The 27,003-nt window shown below is 45.9% G+C and overlaps 1 protein-coding gene across 1 annotated transcript in view; it reads left to right on the top strand.

Moving 5' to 3' along the window:
- Positions 1-332: 332 nt before the first annotated feature.
- EEPD1 (endonuclease/exonuclease/phosphatase family domain containing 1) overlaps positions 333-27,003 on the top strand; it is a 62,241-nt gene continuing 35,570 nt past the window's right edge. Inside the window, exon 1 of the mRNA XM_084206721.1 lies at positions 333-1,489. Within this exon, the coding sequence (XP_084062847.1) occupies positions 636-1,489 (854 nt within the window). The 5' untranslated portion in view covers positions 333-635. The remainder of the gene's footprint in view (positions 1,490-27,003) is intronic.

The raw sequence follows: 27,003 nt of genomic DNA, 5'->3' as shown, positions 1-27,003 counted from the left end.
CTGCCCTCAGCGGCCAGGCGACAGCACTGGGGACGTTCCTAGTCCCCTGTGCCCACGCGGGAAGGTCAACCTTCCTCCACCTCCGAGCCCGGCGCCGGGGCCAGGACCCCTCCGTGGGGAGTCCCGGCGGTGCCGCTCCCGGCCCGGTCCGGCCCGGCCCAGCCGGTCTCCGCGCTGCCCGGGCGGGGGCGGGGGCGGGCGCGGCGCGGGTGACGCCCGGGGGGCGGTGGCGGCGGCGGCGGCCCCGCCTCGCCGGCCGAGGGGCGGGGGCTCCCGCAGAGCTACTACTACCGCCGGCGGGGCGCGGGGCAGCGGCAGCGGCGGCTGGGAGCGCCGGGGCCGGAGCGGGGCCGGGCGGGCAGCGGCTGCGGAGGCTCCTCCTGCGCCGGAGAGCGGCGGTGCCCGAGGAGGGAGGAGAAGGAGAAGAACGAGGAAAAGCGCGGGGGCCCCTCGGCGAGGCGCAGGGTTCCGCTGAGCGGGCGAGTGTGGCGGAGCGGGGTGCGTCCGCAGTTGCCCCGCCGCCGCCCGGTTTGCCGCCGGTTTCCCGCGGAGGTCCATGAGTGGCGGGCGGGCAGCCCCGGCAGCGCCCCGCGCCCGCTCCCCCGGCTCCGGCAGCGGCCCGTGGCGGCGGTGAGATGGGGGGCAGCCTGGGCTGCCACCGCTCCATCCCCCGCGACCCGGCCGACCTGTGCCACAGCCGCAAGTTCAGCGCGGCGTGCAACTTCAGCAACATCCTCGTCAACCAGGAGAGGCTCAACATCAACACCGCCACGGAGGAGGAACTGATGACCCTGCCCGGGGTCACCCGAGTGGTGGCCCAGAACATCGTGGAGTACCGTGAGTACATCGGCGGCTTCAAGAAAGTGGAGGACCTGGCGTTGGTGAGCGGGGTGGGGGCGGCCAAGCTGGAGCAGGTGAAGTTCGAGATCTGCGTGAGCAGCAAGGGCAGCTCGGCGCAGCACTCGCCCAGCTCCGTGCGCAAGGACCCGGCCTCGGAGCACCACCTGTCCGCCACCAAGATCAACATCAATACGGCCACCCCGGCACAGCTCATGAGCATCCGTGGCATCACTGAGAAGATCGCCAACAGCATTGTGGACTACCGTAAAGAGCACGGGCCCTTCAAAAGTATCGAGGACCTGGTGAGGATGGACTGCATCAATTCCTCCTTTCTGGACAAAATCAGGCACCAGATTTTTGCAGAGCGCTCCAGGCCCCCTTCAACAAATACCAATGGTGGCCTCAACTTCATGGCCAAGCCTCACCCCAGCCCCACCTCCCTAAGCCTGCAGAGTGAGGACTTGGACTTTCCTCCCGGGGGTCCAACCCAGATCATATCCACTCGCCCCTCTGTGGAGATGTTTGGGGGGGTGAGAGATGGCAGACCCGTCTTCAGGGTGGCTACGTGGAACCTGCAAAGCTGCTCCATTGAGAAGGCCAACAACCCGGGCGTGCGGGAGGTCGTGTGCATGACGCTGCTGGAGAACAGGTAAGAGGCAGCACCTGACCTGCAGGCCCAGCTGCACGCAGGATTGTAGGCTCATGCCTTTGAGGTTTGGGCACTGTAGAGTCTTGTTGTGATCCTAGTGGGACTCACTCCTTCCCGGGATTACTAAAGGTTTCCCACTTCTTGCACGAAACTGCACTTGAGTCATAAGGCTGGGACTGTAGTGGCTGTCCCTCCATAAAGCTGCTGTAACCCTCCATCGGCAGTGGAGTTCCTGAGGAGGGTGTGTGTGTACACACAGCTGTGCAGGGGAGACTGGGCTGTCACAGTCACCTTAGGTCTGTTAATGGTTGGTCAAGGATTGTTTCTCCATTAAGAGCAGTTTGAACATGTCATGGAGAGCTGCCTTTCCTGCCAGAAGCTGGGGGGCAGTAGCAGGAGAAGGGCTGTGTAACAGGTGTGGAATGCCACAGCTCGTCCCACAAGGGTGACACAGCTTCTTAATGAGTGGTCATGGGGCATCTCCTGAGCTGGAGGGACTGCTCATCCTTGGGGATGTGAGACATGGAGCACCTGCCTGGGGAGGCTGTGCTGTCCTTGTGCCAGGCTTTGTGCCCTGACTGGTGGTGTGGCAAACAGGATGGTACTTCAGGTATTAATGCAAAGCTGGGAGTTTGGGTTTTGTTTTTTGTGTGTAATTGGTTAGGGGTGCTGGGGACGTCTGTCTTACTAAACTTTCTGCTGGACACAGAAATGTAGATTGCAATAAGCATTTTGAAATAACTCTAGCTCTTTCCTGTTCATATGTCAAATCTGTCCCAGCTGATCTGGCATTTAGTTTAGAACAGAGGTAAAGTTACTTTTCTCTCTGGCTGTGACTCAGACTTCCAGCAGGAAATGAATAGGGGCAGGGGACTCTTGGGCTTCTGCAAAAGGGATGTTGTGGGGAGGGGAAGTGCTCATGAACAGTTATCTCTGTCCTTTTCCAATAATATGCTGAATAACAGCTCTTGTTGGTGTGGTTGCAGAGGTCAGGCATGCGAGCAGGATGGTGACAGTGATATGAAATCCTGTGCTGCAGTACACTATTTGTGGCCAGGGATACCTCTGCTGTGCACTGCTTGGGAGCCTGATGCTCTCACATAGGAAACATCTGTCATCACACAGCCACCACTGTTTGATACCCAAAATGAAGATGATAAACCAGCAGGGTTATTGAGATGTTACACTGATGGCTTCAGCCTAACATCTTTCAATGTTCTGCTTCACTACTTCACTAGTTCATGTATCCTGTGCTTCCCACTTTCTCCTGCTCTTTTTTTTTTTTTTTTTTTTGTTGTTGTTGTTGTTTTGGTTTTGGGTTTTGGGTTTGGTTTTTTTTTTTCGGTAAGCAGCTGGAGTGGATCTGCTGGGGATAGAAACTCAGATTATCTCTAGTCTCAGAATAATTCTAGTAATCCAGTTCTGGAAGAAAAGTGACTTTGGTGATTTATTTATATTTTTTATATACATATATAAGGGATTTTTAAGTACCTCCTCCAGTAAAGGGCTAACTGTCACTTCTGCAGCTTCAGCATTTTGGGGGGAAAAGCTCCAAACAAGATGGCCCACCTTTTACAAGAACCAGGAAGATGTAGTGGGTTATAAAATAAAGCTGCCTTAGCCCAAGCTGGCCACTGTGTGTGCAGAGTGTGGCCTTAGAAGTTACTTTAATTTTTGCCCTTAGACTGCATGGTGCTTAGTTTCTGTGCAGTTTAGCCAACAGGCACTTAGGTGGGCTGGGTGCTGTAAAATGTCTCCTGGATACTTTGAAGTTTCAAAGGAGCCTGGTAGAAGTACTTGTTTTTGTTCTGTTTTATTGCACATATCTGTGTCATCAATCACACAGGGTGAGTACGATGCAATTGTTTTCTGTACTTGATCCAATTTGTGATAACATGAGAAGCTGGAAAGAAATGAGAGCAATGTGTATCCACAGACAAGCCTGCAAAACTTTCCTGGGAAAGAAAATGTGGGGACAGAAAAAAGAAACACTATGCAGGAAAAAGATATACATTGGGAAAAGTCATACTCAGCAACTCAGGGAGGAATTTCCTCTTGCTTGTGTGAGCATTGCTGGGGTCAGTGGAGCTTTGCAGCTGTAAAACAGCCTCAGCTGAGGCCAGAAACTGCCTTCATTCTGCTTTTGAGCTCTGTGGTCTCACTCCCAGCTCAGGTTGTGTACCCTGGGAATGGACAGAGTGCCTTGCAAACCAATCTTTGCCCAGACAAATTAACTTCAGCAGACAGCTGGAGAAATTCACCTCTTGCTTCTCCAGGCAAGAATATATCACTGCACGGGGCTCACTGGCTGTCAGCCTCACAAAATCCATGGGTGTGTTTTCAAGGTGCTCTGTGGGTGTCCCACGTGTGTTGCTCAAGTCTCCAGCTATGACCCAAGCTGGAGGTGGATCTGAAGGCTCTTTGGCCTGACAGTAGGTGCTCTGGTGAGCCGTGCTAATGGGCACCTGCTTGCTGCTGCCCTGATGTGCAGGAATAAGTGTGTGCCTTCCTGCTGGTTCCTTACAGTCAGGGCTGGTCTCAGGTAGTCCAGGATGCTCTCAGGAGTTGGAGTAGTCTTGTTGCAGCACATACAGCTGGAGGAGCTGCCTCACCTTGTTTCTTAAGTCCAGAAATAAAGAACAGCAAATCAAGAAGATCAGTAAAACTGTGTAAAGAGAAGCAAAGAATTGAAATTTTATGTATTGGGGACTTTATTGCCAGCTAAAAGGCTTGCTTTGGGGTTTGCTTTTTTGAAATTTGTTGGTTGGGGTTTTTTTGTGTTTTCATGACCCAGTCACAGCAAGTGGCTTTAAAACCCCTTGGGGTTGTTCTTTCAGGTGTTAACCACAGGGAAAAGTACTGCTTCTTTCCAGGTGAGGCTGGAAGGCTGTGCTCCTCCTGTCTTCCAGCCCTTTGCATTGAGGGAACAGTTTTGCAGGAGCAAAAGAGGGCTGGACTTTCATTCAAACCAAATGAAATGCAAGAAAATGTCATATTGCAACCTGCTGAAGGGAGGAGAGGAAAAAAAACCAACTTAATTCAAAGTCTCGTGCTTGTTCCCAGAAGTGCTTAATTTCTGAAGAGCAGCAAAGGGAATGTACACTAAATCAGTAAGCATGACTACTACTGCTAAGCTATTTTGAAATTCATTGCTGTAGTGCAAAAATAATGAAATACAGCAAGGTCCTCACCCTCTTTTCTCATATTACAAAGACCTATGTTTATCACAGTGTTTGGAGTGAAGGAGTGAGGTGTTTTCATTCAGAGGACTAGAGGGTAATTTTAGAAGAGCTTAACATGATGAACGAGGAGGCGAGCATGACGCATAATTGGATTGAAGTATCAAGTCTGGGCTGAGTTTGCCCAAACCTGCAGCATTTCTTGCAGGTATTGTTCAGAAAATCTGGGATTTATTGACAAAAAGAGTCAGAGTTGGCCTGTCTCTGGGGATACAAGTCATCCCCTCTATCTGACCTCCATGTCCTCCCCATTCTCAGGGAGAATGAGGGAATCAACTACTTCTTCTCACCAAAAAAAATAAAGAAAAATGTAGGGTAAGAGCTGCATGATTAAAAGGGCAAGATCAGGTCAAAGGCAGCAAGTGTTTTTGTGGAGAATAAGTAGCCCCATGTTTCCAACTCCAGAGGATGTTTGCTCTGGACAAGGATGGTGGAAGCACCCCAGAACTGTCCCGTAACCCAGGTCCATAGGGAAGGGTACTTTTGCCACTCCGTGTCCATACCTGCCTCAGGCCTGTCCCTCCTTGCCAAAAACTGAGCTTGTGGCTCCTGTGACACCCTGTGACTGCTTTCTCTGGCTGTCAGGGTGCCAGCTGGATGATCCCATGAAGAAGTGTGGGGCAGGTTTGCGCAACACTGACCAACAGACAGGGCACCTTAAAGGTGTAAACTCCAGTTTGGCTGTGTGCTTCAAAGTTGGAAGTAGCCAAGGGCAGTGATCAGCTGTGCACCTTCCCCAGCATGGTTTTCAGTGGAGCTTTTCCAGCTGGTTTTCATGATGCTTTATAATACTGAGCAGTAACTTTGTAAAGACCTCTTAACTTTTTTTTTCCTTGGAAGCACACTTTGCAGTTGACTGAAAACGATAGAGGGTTTGAAGGCCAGAGCTTGTACTCTATCTAAAGGAGGGAGACCATGTGTCAAGAGCATGGTGGGTCCAAAGGTCCACAGAGACCAGCTCTGCTTCCTTTCAGATGTCAAGCAGTTCAAGCTGTTGTTTCCTTCTGCTGCTTTCTTTGGGCAGCTTCTTGGTGTGGTTACATCTTCTACATGCAAAAAGGGTAAGCAATAAAGCCTTAACACTTGTAGCAAAAACTGCAGGACCACAGAAGAGCTCGGGTTGAAAGTGACCTCAGAGTACCATCTGACCCAGCCTTTCCTGGGAAAGGGAGCCTGGGTGAAATTATCCATCCCTGTGTCCAATCACACAGGCTGGAGGTTTGAAAACCTCTAGCAGTGTGGTTCTTCTGCATCCCTAGGAGGTTGTTCCAGTGATTGACTCTTTTCACTATAAAAAAAGTTATAACTCACATGTCTATAGAGTAACAAATATAAATAGCAGTACAAGGTTTGTACTTGGCACTGGTGTTGTTTTTTTTTTCCTTTGGCATGGACAGTAAGCCTTAAGAACATTTTCATTTTCCTTCCCAAGGTTTGTAAATGGTGATCTGTTTTCAGTTTGGTTAGACAGAAGCATAGAGGTCTCTCAAAGGCAAGAAATTAATCTCAATTTCTGTGTCTGGGACTTAAATCAGTGTTCCAGTTGGGGGAACAGTAGGTATACCTCAGCCCAAAATTGCTTCCTGGGAGGCACGGTGGGCAGGCAGGCCCTGGGTAACCCTTGCTGTGCCACCATACTTGCAAGTTCCTCTTCTTAACCTTACCTACCCCAGGAGACCTTAAGCACATCCTCTTGTCACCCAATAAAAGAGGTTCTGAGCCAACCTCTGAAGCAGTCTCTTCCTATTAAGACGTGAGGAAAACTTAATCTTGCTCAGGCCCCTGCACTAGGTGCTGGAGGCAGGAGAACCACTTTGGCCATTGCTCCCCTGCACTAAATAACAGGGTGGGGCTTTTACTTTCCCCTCCAGTCTCTTAGTCTGGGCTGAGAGGTGAGGTTCTACAAGGGGCAGCTCTTTGCTACTGGGCCTTGTGAATTTGCTTGGGAAGGGGTATGGTGTGGTACCTTGCCTCCAGGATTGTATTGGGTTTCCCATCAAGATGATGGAAAAAGATTGCACCCCTACGGAGCCGACATCGTGGCAATTTATCATGGTAGTAGTGATGGGTGTACTTGCACACTTCAGAGGCTCATCACCAGCTCGTATTTGTTGTTTCTGTGCTGTTGCTGAAGCTCTCAGTGGTTGGTCAAAGCCCTGAGGTGCATCTGTTTTATATCTCGTTCTTTGTAAAGCTGCGTGGTTTTCCCTCCATTGGGTTAGGCTGGAGCCTTGCCAAGAATAATTCCCCTGCAAGAAAAGATCAGGAAAAAGGGCCTGGCTCGAGTAACCTGACCATGCTAATAAGTCTTAAGCAGCAAAAGAACAAATGCACCCTCTTCTCCTTATGTAATAGAGAGGAAATCCTGCCTCCTGCAACTTCAGAGAAAACTTAAGGAAAAAAAGGAATTGTTAGATTATATCATTTATGTGTGCTTCACAAAGGGATTTTAATGAGCAGTAGAAAAAATGATGCATATGAAGCCACCATTAATTTTGACTTTCTGATACCTCAGAGGACAAAAAAGTGGGGTGATGGAACAGCTGTTGTTTTGGGGATTGGCTTTTTTGTTGGTATTTTTTGGCCTACACCTGCATGAGACCCAAGATATTTTACTTACTGGAGATTAGTAGGACCCTTGAACTGCCTTCTGCATACCATCTGGCATGGGAAAGCAGCAGGTCAGACCCTGAAATATGTATTTTCCAGTGAAGTGAAACTTGACTGATTTACTGTTCAGGATTTGGCCCATTCCTTTGCCTGTGTAAAATCACATGAAGGCTGCCAAGCTTAATGCTAAAGAGCACTGCCCTCTCCCTGGGGGTTAGGGCTCCTCCAAGGTACTGTTCCCATCTTGGGTAGGGGTTCCAGCCACTTTCAGGACTGCTGCTGGGGGAGCAAGAGATGTCAGTTTTAAATTAATCAAATAATATGCTAATTGGATTCCATTTCCAAACTTCTGCTTCGTATGGATGCAGTACTGAGCCCCTCTCCAAGGGCATCACCTGCTCCTCCTGAGGGAGGTGGGCTGCTGGTTCGAGATAGTCTGCAACTCCTGGGTGTTTGCAGGAGAGATCAAAAGCAGTGGGTGGATTTGCAGCAAGACTCTGAAGGGTGCATGCCATCCCTGTGTCCAGACACTTGGAGAAGGCATCTGGAGCCACGTGCTCTGCAGGAGATCTCAGAGGGGAATGCACTGAGCTAGCTGCTTGATCCTGCTTGGTCTCTGTTGCCACAGCCCCCACAGATTTCCTTCCTCAGACATGACATAGGAATGTAGGACAAGCCCTTGAAATTACCCCTGAGTAGCCTTTCCAGGGATTTTCTGCTTTAAATGGAGATCTGGGCATTGTTTTAACTTTGCACAACAGCAGTTTCTGTGTATTTCCTGAACATTCAAGAGCTGTATCCAACCAGTCATTTTTATCTGTTTTAAAGTTGAGAATGTGGCTGGAAAAATAGTATAGTTAAATGCTGGTTTATCCACATAAAATAAACATTATTCTTCACCTTTTAAAAATTATAACTATGCCCTGCCACTGTTACTTGTGTCATAAAGCTTGACTACAATGAAACAGGTTAGTGGGGAACGAGTTGATTCATAAATTATTCTTTTTTCCCAACATGCCTAAGTGATACATCTGGCAGCACTTAGTGGCCACATAGTTTCAATCCATGGCCTGCTTGACTATTTTGCACGTGTTATTTTGTGTCACTGGATTCATGTTGCACATTGCAGGTATTTTGGTAAACCAGAGCTGCCAGCTTATTCCTGTAGATCCTGCAAGGTTTGCTTTTTTCCATGTGGCAAAGATTAAACGGGTTGGCTGATTTATAGTAATAAATTGGTGAATAAGTGATGCTGTACTGCCTGTTCCTGAATCACAAGCAGAGGCCACAAGACTATAACCTCATTCTGCTTGACTTCTCAGAAATCTTGTGCCACATGGCTGTGGGAGACAGACTAGGTGCCTACACACAGGGCTTCATCCTCTAAACAGAAATATTTAATGCTTCGTGATTTTTTTTTTTTTCCTGTGGTTTGGGAGCTTGCAGTACAGCTGCAGGAAGGGTGTTTTTTTAGCTTTGTCTTTGAACAGAGCAATAGGACCATTTCCAGTTCTTACTGGGAAAGAAGAACCAAGGGACTACTCAGCTCCTGACAAGGTGCAAGCAGAAGCTTGGTCACTTGCTGTCTCTGCAACCAAGTGTTGGTCTAGCTCACTGTGAGTGTGGGTCTCTAGCAGTGTTACACAGGGACATTTAGGGCAGGGCTTTTTTTCAAATTTAGCTGCCTCCTTCTTCATGTAATTGAGCTTCAGTGTGTTTCCTATAGCTTCATTGTTAGGAGGACCCTGCTTGTTTAGCTTCTAATTAGTGTTTCTTTGGGAACATGATTTCAAGATTTGGCTGGATGAGGAGAGAAGAGGTGATAGGTCATGGATTACAGTGTGTGTGTAACTTTATTTTTAAGTCACATTGTTCTTCATTGTAACGCAAGTGTAAGCTGACAGATGGAAGCACAGTGTCCTTACTGAAATAATTACAACATGCTGCAGTAATTTCTTAACACTATTATATGGTGTGGTGATGGAGACAAGAACCGTGGCACATTAATAATAACAGTGCTTAAAAATAGGAACACAATAGCTTCTTCATTTCCAGATCTTTTTTTCATTATTATTTTGCAGAGGTACTGTGCTTTGTTTGAGTAATAGCTGGTGATCCCGGTTGATTTATCAGATAGTAAAAGTGCATGATGGTTTTGCTGAGGGGAGGGAAAGACCTACCAGAGACCTCCTTTCTCATGTGTGTCCTCTCCCTCATCTCAGGCCTGGGTGCTCCACAGAGGATTCCAAAATGCGTTGTAAGGTGCCAAGAGCATGGTGGGCATCATATCAGTGGTAGATAAATATGAAGGGAATATGTAGCTGTGGTAAAAAAGGATATTTTCTGTCAATAAATTGTTTCATCTCACCCCTGGCATATACAGCAGATCCATGTCCTGATCAGACCATGTGACATTTTCAAATGGCATGAGTGTTTTAAAGTGCTTGATCACCGGCGGGGAGGCTCAGTGCCACTGACCCCCTTTCCCTCCCTGCTGCTGGGGATTTGTGCAGGAAGGAACCCGCTGTCAGCACCAAGCTGTTATTTTCAGTGCCTGTGGTAAAATTATTAGAGGCCAGTGAGTAAGAGAAATAAGTCTACCCTGCATGTGCCCCATGTGTGTGCATGTTCCAAAAGTTGAACTGTGTATAAAGATATAATTTAATAAACAATTAATTCCTATGGAAAAATACACCTGGGGTCATATTGTCATGTGTGCTAGGGATGGCTGAGAACACTGTGGATACTGGATGTGCACTGTGAGTGCAGTGGAATTAATGCAGCCTGCTTGTGCAGAATGGATTGGAATCCCTCTGACTGAGGCCGTCTGAAAGGGAGCCTTATGCAGGCTGTCTGTCTGTTCTGTCCCTGTGTCTGTCACAGAGTTGTGGGGATATCGGATCTCTGGACATGCAGAGGGATGTCCTCAGTTCCGACAGGGGGAGAGCACAGTAATGCCCTTCTGCTCTTTGTGGTGAACATCCCAGTGGGCAAGGCTATAGCTGGAAGCAGCTCTTACTGTAGGCTTACAGATACTGATAATGAGGAGGAACCAGAAAATTTCCTTTTCCTTCTGTGTGGCTATTTTTCTCCCTGTTTTCAGAGGTGTTTCAGGTAACGTGATCAATCTCCTGTGCAAATTTAGCTACAACAGCTGTCCAAGCCATTCACAGCTGAGCGGGTTTTCAATGGGTTCCCGAGCAGCTAATTGATCAGCTCGGCTCTGGCTGCGTGAGCCTTCCTGCCCCAAATCCCTCGTGCTCGCCGCACGCCAGTCCCGCAGAGCCGCCGTTCCCTCCGCTTCGCCAGGCGGGCGGAATAAAGGAGCTGCTGCTTTGCCTTCAGACTTATCCTTCCACTCCTTGGTATTTATAGCTCCGTTGCTCCCCGTGGCTTCCGTGTCGCTGTGTCGGTCACAGCCCTGCGGGTGCGGAGGCGCAGGCGCTCGGCTGCCCAGGGCTTGCTCCGGGCTCCCTTGAGGTAATTGCCGGTCAGTGCCCGCTCCCTCTAGCTCAGGCTTGGCTGCAGTAAAGGTTAGCCGCCTTTCTGCCGAACTGGAAGCAGTGTGCTGCTGGATACACACTGGATGTTAACTTAGAAACCTTATATTTGGTTTCTTTATTTGTTCCATTCAAACAAATAAGACCAAGTGTGGTTCCGTCTCAGCGCCGTTGAATTGCAGGGTGTTGTGTCAAAAGCAGGTCTTAATTAGGTGTTGAAAAATGAACTGTCAGGCAAGTTTTCCTTTCATACATGCAAGGCAAGTTCTTCGGGTTTGCTGTCAAACCTATTGCCTGTAGAATGTTAAATGACTGCCTTACTGCTTTTTTTTTCCTCCTTCTAAGCAGGCAGAAACATGGAATAGTGTGAACCCCTGTCAGGGAGGGTAGTCTTGGCTGGGAACAACCTATATGACTTGTTTTAAAACAGTCTGCTTTTCTAACAGGGCAGGAAATTACCAGTGGTAGTTCCATTTTAAGCTAATATGGGCAGATACTGCTCTTCCACCGAACACAGTGATGGGTAAAAATTGCCTTATGGAAACCTTTGAGTTGTTCGCCTCTTGTGATGTGTGGAGCTGATGGTGGTGAGGCACATACCAGCACCACAATACACAGGAGAGGAAGTACACTGTGTCTGCAAGAGATTCTGCCCCCACACATGAAACACCAGAGCTGCTGGTGAATTAAGAGATAAAATAAATGCTATTACCAAGGAAATACTGCAGTGGTACCTGACTACCCTTTGCAACCTTTATTCTGACCAGACCAAGTTTTCCTATAATTCTGGTGGCAATGACAGTGCTACCAGAATTTGGTAGCACTGTCATTTGGCTATCTATCTGTCTATATCTTCCTGCTAGTCCTTTGTACAGCTCTTTCCATTATTATAGCTGTGTTTACAGTCCCCTTTCATCATTCATGGAGACTCCCAGCTGCCCACTGCCGTCCCTGTTGGCTGCTCTCCCAAAATCACGGCATTGGGCAGTGAGCAGCGTGTGGCCTGGGTGAGGGCAAAAGGGTTGGTACTGCTGGCAGATAGCACAGAGGTACTTCCAGCACATCCCAGAGGGATCTCTTGGTGAAGCTTACCCACTGGTTGCCAAAAACCCCTACAATGTCTGGCTTTAATTGCTTCTGAGTTCTCTAGTGTGTGTGTGTGTATGCAGCAGGTTTTTTGAGGAGCTGGATGCAAGGATGATGCAAGGATATCGCGCAGATGAGCTCTGAAATTTGGCGAAAAGAAACTGAAAGTAAGAAACTGGGCAGATATCTGTATATTGGTTGTCTATAGGATGAAAGGAAGTTGCCTCATAAACGTTCTTCTATCTTTGACCTTATATTTGAAGCTTGCTCTTGCAACCTGAACATGAATTCCCCTTCCATGTCCTCTTTCCACCCCTCAGGAATATAAAGCCTTTTCACTGGTTTTACTTGGCTTTTTGGTATGTTCAAGTCTTGCCATACCTTGAACACTTCCAGTTTTCTCAAATGCTGCTTGATCAAGCATTTGCTTTCACACCATGAGGGCTGAATGAAATCATCTCTCACCTACAAGGCTGAAGACTTCAGTTTCCTTGGATCATCTGAGATACTTCCCCCAAATCATTCTAATCCCATCTTCTTGCTCCAAGATGTGCTGCAGTATTTCTTTCTCTGCTGAGGCCTCTTGCCAGGCAGTTTGAAAATCAGTGCCTTTTAAGATATATTAAGTTTCAGGCAAAAGCTGCCTGAAAACTGCAGCCTCACCTTTTATGTCTGAGGGTGTTAGGAATTCTTGCAATTAGAGGAGGCTCTTGTACCATTGCTTTAAAGGAAAAAAGTATTTATGTTTTCTATTTCTGTTTCTCAGAGGTACTAAAAGCTCTGCAGAGAAATGAATTGTTAGCTTCCTGATGTGTTGGTTGTGGTATTATTTTTAACTTCTTTGAGCAGTTGTTTTAAAGGAATTTGAATGTGCATTAGGCACTTGGCAGTGTGAGTACTCAGTATATTTTCCTATCTCATTATGCTGTGCGGGTGCCTGCTGCACTGACAGTTTATGGTTCCTCTTCCATATGCATCCTATCTTCCTGAAGATAGTGTTGGAGATGTCAGCTCTGTGAGGAGAGACTGATGAATTTATATCAGAAGAATCTTTTTTGTCTAGCAGCTCTTCAGCACAGCACTCTGTTCAGAATATCTCTTAAAAATAGAAAGCACTGGAGGAATATCAGCTTTGTCATGGCGGTGTCGTTCATCATCAGTGCCAAATTGATTTGGCTAATCCCTGGTATTAGTAGGAGAAAGCCTGAGTTGCCCACACAAGGTTCCCTGTGCCCCAGTTTTTAGAGTGCTTAGTGATATATTTTGGATTATTGTTTTGGAGTCTGCAGCCGGACCAGCACAAAGTGTGTGTGCTCACTTAACTCGTACCTAAGGGTGTTTTTCAGTAGGAATGGTCTAAAAACTTCGATTCTTCTGGAGATGAGATTTCCTTGTGTATTTATCTACTGCATAATTTCATGTTATCAAGGAGCAAGGTTTATACAACAGCATGAATCCTGCATCCAATAAAAGCATGGAGATTGTTGCTTCCCTTTTTATTACTCCCTGTGCTTGGCTCAAGTTTCACCTCCCAGGTCTACTCCTCAAAACTGGTGTCTTCTTGGAAATGCTGTCATATCTAGAATTTTTTTCCTACTGAATTGGTGGATACATTTTGGACAGTTTGATTATCCCTTTTTTCGTCCTTCTGAGTGCTTAATCCAATCAAACACTTCTGCATGTTTCCCTGTCACCCTATTTTTATGTCTTGTTTTCCATACTGGCATTTTGCCCCATGGGTGCAATGAATGCCAAGATATATTTGAGTACTGTGTTATTGCCCATAGGTATTAAATTACTGGTTTGATGGTTTTTATAGGCTGTTTTTATAGCACAACTTTAGGAGGCAGTCAGTCATGCTAACAAAGTCTGTGTGAGGCCCACCTCTTCAAATAATCTGGAATGATTTCCATGGAGCAATGATTACTTCCTCCTCAGAATAATTAAGGAACAGGAGTGAGATCAACATTGTTAAAGGTTTATAGTTTTTCCTCCATGGACTTTTTAGACCTGCAGGCTGTGTACGCCAGTGAGAAGAATCACTGGTGCCCTCTTTGTGTTGCCTTATGTCCTCTATTGAATCCAATAAAATTGTCACCAGGCCTCAGCATTCAATGTTCTTGCTCGTTTTCCCTGGAGGTGTCTGCACTGCCAGTTTCACCATTTCCCCAAACACTGGTTTTGGGGTGTTACCACCTGCTCGAGCTTGAGAAGATCAGTGGCAACCTGGAGGCATGCATGGCATGGCAGTGGGGGGCCAGGGCATCTGGGAGAACCTATGGGGAACATCTTCAAGAGCATCCACATAATTCTGTTTCATGCCCTGCATGTAGTTTGTTAAGAGCTTGTTTGACTTTGATCTTGTTACAAAACATGCAAATCATACCAAAAGCTGCACAAGACATAATTTTGCACCAGTATGTGCATCCCATCAAGCATTATTTCCTCCTGCCATCCCTTTCCAAGATACGTTTGCACTTCAGCTCCAATATTTGGAGAGCTCTGGGTCTGCATAAAGCAGACTTTCTCATTCCCACAGAAGTCTGGTGTTTCTAAGACTGTTTTGTGCCGAAGCCCCTGACCTAAATAAGGTTAAGGATCTGGGCTACACAATTAGCAGCCAATGCCAAGAAAGGAAAAGCTAAACTTGAGCCACCATTCCCTGCTTGGCCAGGGCTGGTCTGCAAAGGGGGCTCTGCAGTCCTCTCGCATCCTTATGCTGTAAAGGCCATTCTTATGTCCAGACGTCTCCGAGCCTGGCACGCAGGGGTCCGCTGTGACTGAGGAGCTTTCAAAACTCCTTCCTGCATGTCATTGTGCAGCTAGAAGCTGGGATTGCTTCCAGCTCACTGAAGACACTCCGACATTGTTCCCTCCTAATCCCCTCCTTCTCACAGAGCATGGTTTTTCGGAAGGCTAGCATGTTCCCTTGCTGGCTTTCCACACGGGAACACAAGCGGCGGTTCCTGGGAATAGCGTAACCCTGAATTAGCGATGAGCCAAGGCGGAGGGCGGCTGCATGGTGTGATGGTGGGATGAGCCTTTGGCTCTGTGCTGTGTTAGGGAGGATGTCTGGCTAGCCAGGCTGGCTTGTGGCTGGGCTCCATTTATCTGCTTGCTGGCTTGCCAACCAGAAGCACAAATGTTTAGCAGGGGTGGCGCTGGGTTTCAGGAGGAAGAAATGCCAGCTCCCCCATCCCCCTTCTTGCAGCCGCTCAGAGGTTGATCCACACCTGGTTTGCTGTTTCTTTTTGTGTGCTGGTAGCCTAGGGAAATAAAAGCAGGTTAATGGGACAGGGAGCAGGGTGCTTTCTACTGAACTGGCTTTTTTTTTTCCCAAACCCAGATACAAGCAGAGAGAGAGAACAAGGTAATGAATAAATAGATATATTCAGATGTCTTTACAAGGGCATCTTTCAGTGCAGGGATTTGACCTTGGAGATTTGGATAGTGTCACTTACAAGATGGTGGCCTGAAGGTGTGGCTTCAGAAGACTTTGCACATCTCTCAAGGCATTCACAGGTCTAAAAGGAAAGAAGAGTAAAGGGAATTTATTCCAGCTAAGTTCTAGCAGGTCAGGAGCTCAGGTGAAATTAGAGCTTCTGGTACATCTGGCTGTGCTACTGTTCTGTTCACTCTTCTGCTCCTTCTGGTGCTATTAGCTGTGTGTATTTGGAGCGCTGAAGGAGATATTTAGGGAGGGTGAAGCTTGGATTGAAGCTGGGATTTTTTCAGGTTTTTTCCTAATGACAAGAACCTGGAAACATCTATAACCATGGGCACCAGCCAGCATGACTGGGATTAAATCAGTGGTGGATCTATGGTGGGTCCTATCTATTCCCTAAATAGATGTTGGAGCCTCCTTTGCAGTATCAGGCTCTAACTTTCAAGTTTTGCTTCCTGGGAATATTCAAAAATGGTGAAGATAGTTCATGAAAAAATAGCAGAATTAACTTAGAGCTACTGTAATCTCACACTTTTTGCTTTCATCCCTCAGAGCATGTCCTGTGGAAGAGGCTGTGCTCTTGGGAGATAGGACAGCTAAAGTGGGAGGGGGTAGTCAGTCAAATCCCACAATGATATGCATGATCTTAGATTGGATATTAGGGAAAATTTCTTGGCTTAAAGGGTTGCCAAGTATTGGAATAGGCTGCTAAGGGAAGGGGTTGAGTTGCAAACCCTGGAGGTCTTTAAAGATGTGTAGATGTGGTGCTTAGGGACAGGGTTTAGTAGTGGACTTGGTGCTGTCAGGTTAATGGTTGGAGCTGGTGATCCTGCAGGTCTTCCCAGCCTAAATATTTCTATGATTCTATGGGTTGCCACTGTGAGCTTTGGGTCACATCCTGGTGTGACGTGAAGGGCACAGTCATTGCTCCACCTCCTCCAGCTAACCCACATCCTTTTCGCCTCGCATCCTGTAGACATGATGGGTATTTCCCTTCTTGAAAGAGGGCTTTAAAGCAGTATTGTGTTATGGGATGGGGGTAGGGCAGAGAGGAAATCAAAAGCCCAGCATGCTGGCTTTGCTGACTTAGGAAATCAGATGGTTTGCCTTGTGAGAGATTTCTTCAGTGCAGAGCTGGTTGTGGAGTGGTGGTTTGTGGCAATGTTGACTAATTCATGTTCTCCTGCCAGACAGGGGGGTAGATTGATCCCAACAAAGTGTTGGTTCTGCCTCATGGTGTAACGAAACTCCCTTTGCACGCTGTCTTTGTATCTGTGCAAGCACAAGTTGCCCCTGCTTGCTCATCAGAACAGGTTGTCCCTCTGCTTCTGGCTGTGATCAGCAAACTTCAGCTGGTGGGAGGTTTTGTAGTGACCCAGGCTCTGGGAAGAGCACCCTGCCATCCTTTTAAATGAAGGGAGGAGCATCGCTGCTGAAGATCTGTTCCAGTGTGAGCTCAGCCTCTTTTTCTGCCCATGCTGACTACTAATATGTGTCATTTTTTTTGCCTGAACTATTTATGCTTTTCTCTGAAGAGGAGAAGGGCAATTTAAAAATCTCCTTTCTGCTCCCTTCTTCTACCCCACTTTTCTGGGAAAGCTGTCCTTAGCATTTTCCTCTGTGCTTATGTCATGAGATATGTAACATATGTTGTCATCTCCTCCCGATGTTCTCCTAAAAGAGGAAGGCACGACTGCAGCCTCTGTAGCCTTTCTTCCCCAAGGGTACTGCTTCTTTCTGCATCCTCCCGTGTCACTACATGGTCATTTGTACATCTGGCACTGTCTGAGTGAGACCACCCAGTCTTGTTATCATTGCCTTGCTGTGGACTTAGTAAGAGGTTGGCTGTGACCTGTGGTGTCACCCAGAGACCCATCCTACCTCTTTGCTCCATTTGGGCTCATTTTTACGTTTCCTCATGCTCCTATCCCCAAGCACGGTGCTGCTTCATGTTGACCTTACTGAGATGCCAAAATTGCCATCTTGCAGTCGGCTTTTTTATGCAGTGAAGTGACTGAATGCTGCTGTACCTGCTCTCTTTTCATCATCTGTGACATGGCCAGTCTTTTCCTGAATATTGGGGTTTCAGGCGCTGGGGAATCAGTTGTGATTTTCCTTACTGGCTTATATGTATATGCCACAGTAGGCTTATAATCTGCTCAGTGTTTTATTGATTAAGCTAGTGAAGCTGGTGAGCCTCTAGGGACCACAGGCAGTTCAGCTGTAGATTAAGATTCAGGAAGCCCCAAGTGCCTGATTGGCATTGTGTATGAGATGAGCCAACCTGATGGGGCGCTGCTCCTTCCCAGCCGCTGTTCCATGGACTCCCCTTCATCAGGAGAACATGTGGATGTGGAGGCTTTCCTTCTCTCTGGGTATCCCGGCCACCTGGTCTGCAAACCAACATCAGCTCCATTGAAGTGATTAATGTGTCTGGAAGACTCAGTACCCTTAATGTGTGCTGCACATCTGCAAAAAACCTGAATGCTTAGCCAAGGTGAATGGAAAGGAGAAATGGCTTCTGCCTCCAAACCCCTTCTCCTTTCTGAGCCTTGAGTTATGGGGGCAATAAACAGGAAAAGGAATGAAATCACCTTTTTGATGCTGTGCAGGTATGCTAGAGTTATGCCCTATTAAAAGTTCAGTAAACTCTATTAACCTTTCTTACACTGCTAGGACTTGCATAACATCAGGAACTTCTTTCCCTTACAGTAGTACAGAAGCTGTGTGGTGTGTGTGCTATTTTTCTCTTTTCTCTGTAAAGCAAAAAAGTCATACTGGTTTTACTTAACCAAGGGAGATAAGAGAACTTCCTCTTATTCAGTCCTGTGGCAATGCAATCCCAACCAAATACTATCCAGCTGAATTTAAGCATGTGGAGACATCTGCCTTTGGCAATTTTTATTTTTATTAGTGAGAGAGAGTGAGAGTCAGTGTTTCCTCTCTTTCAGTGTGAATCCTAGTAACCCCTGAGATGTCTGGCTGGATCCCTGCCTGTGCAGGGTTATTTCAGTTCAGGCAATGCACACTGCTGCAGCTCATGGCAGGCTGCATCCACTCACAGGCAAAGCGCCTTAAATCTTTGCCCTACACACACTGTGTAGCACAAATAAGAAGATGCTGAGAATCATGTGTTTAACAAAATCTGCTTTCCATGGCTCTTTGAAGAGCTTTTAAAAGATTTTTTTTTTTTTTTTAATCCCCAACAAGCTCACAGTCTTTTAAAATTATAAGGATTCGGGATTTTACTTTTAAGTTTACCTGTACCCTCTTTAAAGAAAAACCTTTGATGACAGAGCTGACACAGCAGAATCATGTTTATTGTCCACTATTATGCATCTGGCAAAGCAGATATGACAAGTCCTCTTTTCTTTAGACCTTAAATCTTTCCTTTTATTCTTAGTGGATACTAGCAGGCAGGACACTAGCAGGTTAAATGTAATTCCTCCATAGATGCAGTCCTCTGCAATTTTTGTAATAGTCATTTCTACAACTTTGTATTGTTACTGGTTACATACCTGCATGCTGGCTGTGCCCTGCAGCAGTTGTGACAGTTTGCAGGCATCAGTGTTTATTAAGAGCTCTAAAATAAAATTAATGACCCTTTCCATCCTCCCAGCCTTTGTGATTTCTTAGGTGTTCTGCTTTTGGTTTGAATTTTTATTTATTTTGGCTTATTTTTTAAATAGCATATGGCCATTTAGGATTAAGCTGCAGCTGTTCAGTGCTTGGGGATTTGTTTGATGCCCTTTGAGAAAGAGACACTCTCAGACTTCTGTTGCTTAACAGGGCCTTGCTGAGAAGAAGACTCTGACACTTCCTGTTGCTGTCCTGTGCTTCTAAACTACCACTTGTCATCCACCAGGTTTTTCCTCTGCCTCCATAATTAATCCTCTAAAAACCAGGGCTTGCAATTTGTAATCAAGATTATAGCTAGGAGCTATTTGACTAAATTGGGGGGGGGGCGGGGGAACGGGGAGGAGGAAAGGGGGCTACAACTAAAATCAGAGGAATGATCCAAATAGTGAAGAGTAAATGCTGAAGTAATGAATAATGCATTAATGCTGTCCTTAAGTGGGAAGTAGGAGCCCTGTACACTATATAATTAGCACTTATATAATATGTATGCATTCCTGCTCTGTAAAATGTCTAAATGAGGAACAAAAACATAAGGTGGTCTAAGTGGAGTGGACTGTGGCTGGGAATTATGGCCACTCTGGGTCAGTCCCACCTCCTCTCTGACACAATGCTGGATGGGTGCACTCGCTTCTCTGTGGCTTCAAGCACATTCTGATCAGTGAAGAAGAAGCAGCAGCACGTGTCCCTGAGATCTCCCGCTAGCTTCTTGTTGCTCTTTCTCAGAACGCAGAGCTGATCCAGGTTAATCTGGGAGCTTCTGCCAAGTAAATTGGCTTCACTTAACCAGCTGCTGAATACAGCTTGCTGAGCAGGAGTGGTGACTGTTCAGACCATGTTGTCTGCAGTTGCAGGAGACAGCCAGACTACGTCCTGGCTCCTTGGGCCATCACCGCTTGCTGCCTCTGTAAAGCACATGCAAGTCTACAGGGAATGGTGTATGGAGACATTAACTTTAAATTACACAGGCAGGAGAGATGCTGTGTGGTGGGAACAAGGCACAGGGCGAGGGTTTCTGGGTGGTCACCTCTGGCATTTGGTCAGTCCTGCTGCCTATGAGGAAGAGAGAGCCGTGTCCTACGGCCACCAGGAGGGTGGATGTGGCCAGCGTGGTCCTGGTGCTGGTGCTAGGAGCAGGGTGCCTGGGCAGTGCTGTTGTGTTTCAGCATGATGCTGCTCTGCCTGGCCTTGTTCAGCTGTGCTGTACTATTCCTTATCAAATTCGGGCACTTGGAGACTGACACTAATTCTCATTTGTTTGCTTTTTATTTGTTTGAACACTCTGACAAATGCAGGGTTCTGTTTGCTGTAAAGTCATGACTCATGCTCTTGAAATTGCAGGAATTGCTCTTGAAATTACATGGGGTTCTGGCTTCGTTGCTTTCTGCCATTCACCTGGAGTTTCAGGAGGCTCCACTTTGATGGCATTCCTCTTGAGCTTCCACAGAACATGGCTTTTCCTTAGGACCAAGGGGAAACTGTGAGCTGTCATGCTTCTGTGCACAGACCTGTGCTGCAGAGAAACATTTACTAGGCAGGCTGCTGTGCACAGTGTTTCTGCAGACATTGACCAAAAGATCTGCTTTTGTAACAGTGCCAGTTATTACAGGCAGTATAAGCTTCTGTGTGTGTATACATGTAACACTCTTGATTTGAAACTTGCTATTCCCCATATAAGTATTCCACAATTTAAAACTCTCAGTGATAACTTCCATCACAGAAACTTAAGATTTTTCCTCTTCTCTAGGAGAAATAGATCACTTTAATTGAGGCTCCTTAACTGATGGAGTTTGTCCTGATCTCAAAGTCATAAGATACTAGAACAAAGAGGCTGCTGTGATAAGTGAATAAAGTAACTCAGCTGTGCTATTTGCTAAGCACATTATACAACAAGGGGAAAAAACCTTCTGCTGTGCTTTTTTCAAGGAAACTTTTAACATGGCACATTAATAAACCCATGCCAGTTTGGGACCTAGGCAGGAGCTCAAATAAAGGATTAGTTGCCCTCCACCTACTTCATTCCTGGGGTGTGACTGATTTGACTGTGGTCTCATCATTGGTGAGACATCCCTTTTGTATATCTTTTGGTCAAATATTTCACAACAGCATGTCATCTGCTGTGGAGGGCAGCTTCAATCTTGACAGCCGGCTGCAGCCCAGAGAGCCTGGCACCCACCAGATGAGATGCTTATATGGACAGTGGTGCCATCCTGTTATGAGAGATGAGAACAGCAGGGAAAGTGGAAAAACCCTTTGCCTTCCTTACCATGTATCTCTAAAGAATCTGGCACAAGCTACTGTTGGGGCAGGGGAAAGAAAACATTACTTGACCCCTGTATCTTGTCTGATAAGCCTCTTCCTTTGTCAACAAAGACCGTTTGTGGCAGTAGATATTTGCCATGCAGGATAATTATCCTTCATGATGAGTAATAAGTTATTATGCTCTATAACAGTGTGTAATTTGAGGGAGTGGCCACTGTGGCAGATGGTAGCCCTTGAATCCAGAAGATCCTGAAGAAACTCAGCTGTGGCAATGAAGCCTTGTGAAGTTCAAATGGAAGCCCATAGCTCAGCACTGCAGGTAAAATAACTCCCTGTTCTACTACAAGAGGGCAGTTGGTTGGTTTGGGATCTTTAAAACAGATATTGAAAGAAGCTTCCTCACTCAGAGGCTGGTGCAGCACTGGAAGATGTTATCTCAAGGTTAAGGTGTCTTAGTGTATTAGAGGTTTTCAGGACTACAGCTGACCTCAAGATAGCCCCGTGTTGAGGACACTGCTGCGTCTAGTGGTCTCTTTTGACCAATGTTCCTGTGTTTGTGGCTCTGCAGTACTGCTGGAGACAGGCACTCAGGATTTGGTTGGTAGAAGATTCTTCTCTTTGCCACACACAGTCTCGAGGAATTTTCTGAGAAGCAGTAGAAAAAGGGAAAGGCAGCAGCCTGTGGAAATAGGCCATAGTCTGCCTGGCTTCATGTTTGCATTGCTTCTACTTTCTTTTTGAGTAGTCTGTCCCTTCTGCTTGGTGTATCTCTGCAAACTGAGCAGAGGCTGGTTTGAGGACAGCTGTTGGCTGGGACAGTGTCGACTCAGCCAGTTTTTCTGACTTTGAGAACCGAGGAGGATTACATTTGCTCCCGGATTAGAGTTACAGCTATGTGATGCATCCACGGGAGGTTTAAATCCCAACCTTTCCGTGTTACTCCGATACTCGGAGCACAGGCTATATGCGGTTGTGGCTTTTGGCTAACTGCAGGCTTAAGCTTCACATAACCCTCATCACACTTCAAAGCCATTACTGAAGTGTCATTACAAAACAACTGGACTGATAGAAAGACCGTCTGGTCTGTTATTTGGGTTAAAGTTATATAAATGGCACTCCAAATGCCCCATAAGCTAAATTCACTTTTCTAATGCAGTATCATGTGATGTTGTAGATGAAGCTGATAGGATAATTTTGTTAATTAGCTCTTGAAAAGAAGGCTTTTAACTTCTTTCCTTTATTTGACAGGTAGTTTTCTTATCTAATTTGTGCTTTCTGTGGGCTCTTGCAGATGCAACCTCCGTATTGGCTGATTGTTTTTTTCTGGCTACAATATTATTTGCATTTCTGGCAACCTAAGAGAGTAGTGTTACATCAGTGTAAACAAAATTCTTTATGGCTTAACATCAACATTACTTGTAAATAATAGTGAACACTGACAGAAGGCTGAGATGTTTTCTGTGGCTTTTCTGAGGTTTAAAGGCTTGGGTGCATGCAAGATGGAGTGTTATCTTCACTGGTATGCAAAACTTGGATTTTCTGTCTTTGATGCCTCTGGCCTGCTCCTCTTCGCAGTTTTCCATTTCTTCACTTTTTGTTTTGGACTGTGCAATTGACCTCTGTTTTAGGAGGATGAATGTTCATGTTCATTGAAAGCTTGGGTTGCTCTGTTTTCAGTAACTTTTGCGTGGGCTGAGTGACAGTTTTGAGGAATTCTCATCTATTGTGACCTTTCCTTCACCATCTGGGATAGGTGCTGTAAGGAGAGCACCCCAGTTGTTGGCAGTGGGTCCTGACGCCATTCCTGTGTGTGGAGCAGCAGATGGCTGTGCTGACTGACGCTCCACTGTGTTGACATACAGACTCAATAGTGTTAGGCTAGGCCTGCGCTGGAGACTTTTCTTGGAGCAGTAATGCATGTGTTATCTTGTTAAACCCATATTTTCCCCTCTCTCACAGTGACAAGGTCTCAGTCACCTTAACAAAGTCTTTGGCTGCCTGCCCCTTGCCCTTGCAGAGCACTGGTGTCAAGGTCTTGTCACCAGCTTCCCAAGCTCCACTCTAGGAATACAGGTGGGCTGGCTTTGGCCACAGAGTGGGAACTCCTTAAAACATAAGGGCTGTCTGCTAATACATTTTCTGCTTTGTTTCCCACCTGTTATAATGATGCACTTCATTTTAGCCTTTTTGTCAAAATGTCCTTGAATTTGTAAGACAACATAAGCTGCTCGTGAAAGAGCCATGGAGAAAAGTGCACTTGACCAAAGCACTGCTCTTGGTTTCTGTAGTGCTCTTTTTCCCTCATCGCAGTGCCTCTCCACAGTAATTTTGTAGAATCTCTTGGAGCATTTCTTGTGCACATTCTTCTGTTTTAATACCCAGTGTTTAGTGTCTTCCACCACTTAAACAATTCCATTTTGGCATGAAGGCTTCTGCAAAAGATGCACATATGAAATGCACAATGGCTGTGGCGCTTCGCCAGCCTCTTTGAAGAAGGAGCCAGCTCTTGAGGGTCAATCTCTTTCTTAAGAGTGTGCTGTAAAAAACTGCAGAGTTCTGTATCCAGATTCAGCCAGGAGGCTTCAATACTATTTGCACAGCACCAGGATGAATCTTAGTGGCGCTCAGATGTCACCAGCTGATCTTAGTTGTACTGCCATAAGGCTGCACCATTGCTCTTGAGCAAATTTTTTGCAAAGCAAACTGACTTTCACTGTGTTCCTTTGTAATGATTTTAACTGTGTAAACTCATTTCTCTGAGATGAGGCTGTGCACCTATGGCAAAGTAATACTGCCTTAAGTTTCTGAGGCTGCATAAAGGGCCATGACGAGCTTTCACATGACAGCTTGATAGCATATGGTTCATGTACCTAACGGAGAAAGGGATGTAGGCTATTTCAAATCACATTTTATTTTGCAGGGACACAGAGGCATATTTTTAAAGTAGAGTCACAATTAACCACTTTGCCTCCCAAGGCCCCATAATTTTGCTGTAAGCTTTGTAATTCATGCAGAAGGAAAGTGTGCTGGTCTGCCCTTTCCAAGCATATCCACATATTTAACTAGAGAATACTCAGTTTTTCCACTGCTGCTGTAGGGCAGGATTGGGTGGGAGAAGGTGCTGTTTCTGGAATTAGGAGACTCTACCCCAGCAGGGAATGATTCAGAAAATCCAGAAAAAGAGCCAAATGCCGGGGACTGCGTACACTATAACATAATGCCTATATTTGGAAGCTCTAAGTCACCTTTGATTTTTATGACCTTCTAAATTTTTGTTTTCAGTGTTGATCTCCTCCCTTGTTGGACAGATTTGAATAATTCAGGGCAAGCTAAATAAGTGTACATGTCCAGTTTAGTGACTCAGAAGAAATCAATGTTGCCACAGACTCTGTGAGTCTCTCTCTTCCTGCGGAATTATAAAGAAACAGGCATGTTTTGAAAAATTAAAAAATAAAATCCTGTGACTGTGGACATTATATGGAGGATTTTGCCCAACTTGAAAACAATTGAGCGTAAGGTGAACTGGTTTAGATGAAGACATATTGTTCTTAGCTAAATATAATAAGAAATTAAATACTGAGGAGGAAAAGTGCATTTTATCATTATATGATTTAAGCCAAAAGGCAACTCTCCCCCTTTTTTTTTTTTAATCCAAGCAACTGATTTTGGTTTGCTGTCTGTCAGAAGGGAGTTGCAACAACTGGTGTAATTTTTTTGTGCATAAATATAACACACATACACACAGACGAGCTGCTTGCAGTAGTACTCTCTTCTGTTGCCTGAATTAGCATGTAGTGAAGTGTTTGTCACAGGAGCAATCAGTGAAGGTGGAGGTGGTGACAAAGAAGCCTGCTGGACTGTCACCCTGAGTTTTGAATGATTTTGGGAGTTTGGCTGCATTGCCACTGCATGTACTTGGTTCCTGTTAGTATTTATGGATGGACAAGCTTGCTGTGTTTAGTATAATTTAATATAGGTATTTGATTTACTGTTTCTTTATTCATTAGGTTACTATTTTGTAGTCATTATGTTCCTGGCAGTCTCAGGCCTTTTGTGGTTTCATCTCATGTGTTTGGGAATTTGGGACATATTTTCAGCTGCCTAGTCTATTTTAAACTCTCTTTTAAAATTAAAAAAAAAATCAACAAATAATGGGTTAGAACAGATTGATCCTTTTGAGCCATTTGCCTAATTAACCTTTGCCTCTCAGGAATGAGCTTTGATTCTGTTCAATCAAGTGCAATGTATCCAAGCCCTTTATAACCAGCATTTCTTCTGAGGACCTTGGAAGTCTTCCCTGACTTTTACTTTCCTAACTGCTGCCACTGTCTTGGCATTGCACCAGTTTGCAGAGACCGAATTGGAGAAGGACATGAAAGAATAATAACAGGATATCAATAGAAAAGGCCATAGGATGACCTCTAACTTAGTCAAGTGTTTCTGAAAAGTACAGTTAGCACAATGCTTGAGTCTTCAGTACTCTGTACCTCAAATGCAGATTTATGAGCCCAATAGTGAAAGAAAGGACAGTATTTATGTGTCCATTGCATGCATCCAAAGGATGACCCTTCTGTGACTTCCTCTAGTGTAAAAGTTTGAGGGAATCTTCTGAGAGACTTTATACAGGTAGAAATGATGTCCTGTCTTCTCCCCCCTTACCTGAAAAAAGAAAAGAATTAGGCCCAAGATCTGATCCTCTATGTGGAGAAAGAGGTAAATAGGACTCTTCCCAGTTGCTCCTAACCTACTCTCCCTGATAGAACCCCCCGTAATTTGCACAAGTGTCCTGAAAAAGCATCACTGCCTCACAACTCAGGAGACACCTTTTCTGGGTAGATGGATAAGAGTGATGTTTCTTTAGCCTCACAGAGATTCGCCGAGTTTTGAACAGCTCCCCTCTTAATTTTGCTGAGCGTGACCTGCTCTGCTTACTGATGTAGTGAAAGTCTGTGTGCACAGCAGCATGGATTTCATCCATTTGGAAATTGCTTGGGTTGGGTGTTTCCAAGGAGGTGGTCAAGAAGGCTTCCAGGTCTCATTATACATGGGCATTCACGTGTTTCCTGCAGTTGGTTGTGGTTTGGGTCATTGTGAGCATGTTTTATTCCCTTCCAGAATTCTAGGAAGAAGTTTGCTGCCTTGCAGCCTTTTTGGTTTTTCCCTCATGCCTTGGGAGTACACAATGCTCAGAGTATATGAATCATCGTTCTGTCTCTGCAGTGATACAGCTGCACTGAAACCACAGCATCAGCTGAACATGAATCAGATCCTCAGTGCAAAGTTCTTAGGTCCTGCAAAGTGATGGCTTTGCTGCAAATTTAGGGCAGAGAACAGCAAGTGGAGAGCATCCCTGAATCCAGGAAACCACTGAAATAGGAAAGGAAAGAAATGAACTATTTCAGTTGCCTCCTGCCTTGTAATGCTGCTTTTCTCCCCCTTCAACTCTCAGTGGTAGCCATCCATAATTCATGTTTTTCTTCTTCTAGTTCCATTACAGGTTCCTTTCTCCCCGTGGCAAATACTTCAATCACTCACGTAATGTAATAGGACCCATGAATGCAAGCATCAGGGTGGGAGTGTTTGTGTGGCCTGAACCACACTGCCAATTTGCTTGATGGATTTTGGCTTCTCTGTTCCTTCCATTTACCCCGGTTCCCTTTCCAGCTGCAGTGCCTTGATCTGCTTTTTGGTTTCAGACCATGCTGCAGGCAAATCAGCAATGACTAGACATTAAAG

Source organism: Fringilla coelebs (assembly GCF_963513975.1).
Source record: "Fringilla coelebs genome assembly, chromosome: 1".
NCBI classification, from domain to species: Eukaryota; Metazoa; Chordata; class Aves; order Passeriformes; family Fringillidae; genus Fringilla; species Fringilla coelebs.
The sequence above is the reverse complement of the archived record's forward strand: the minus strand, read 5'-3'. Positions and strand labels throughout refer to the sequence as shown.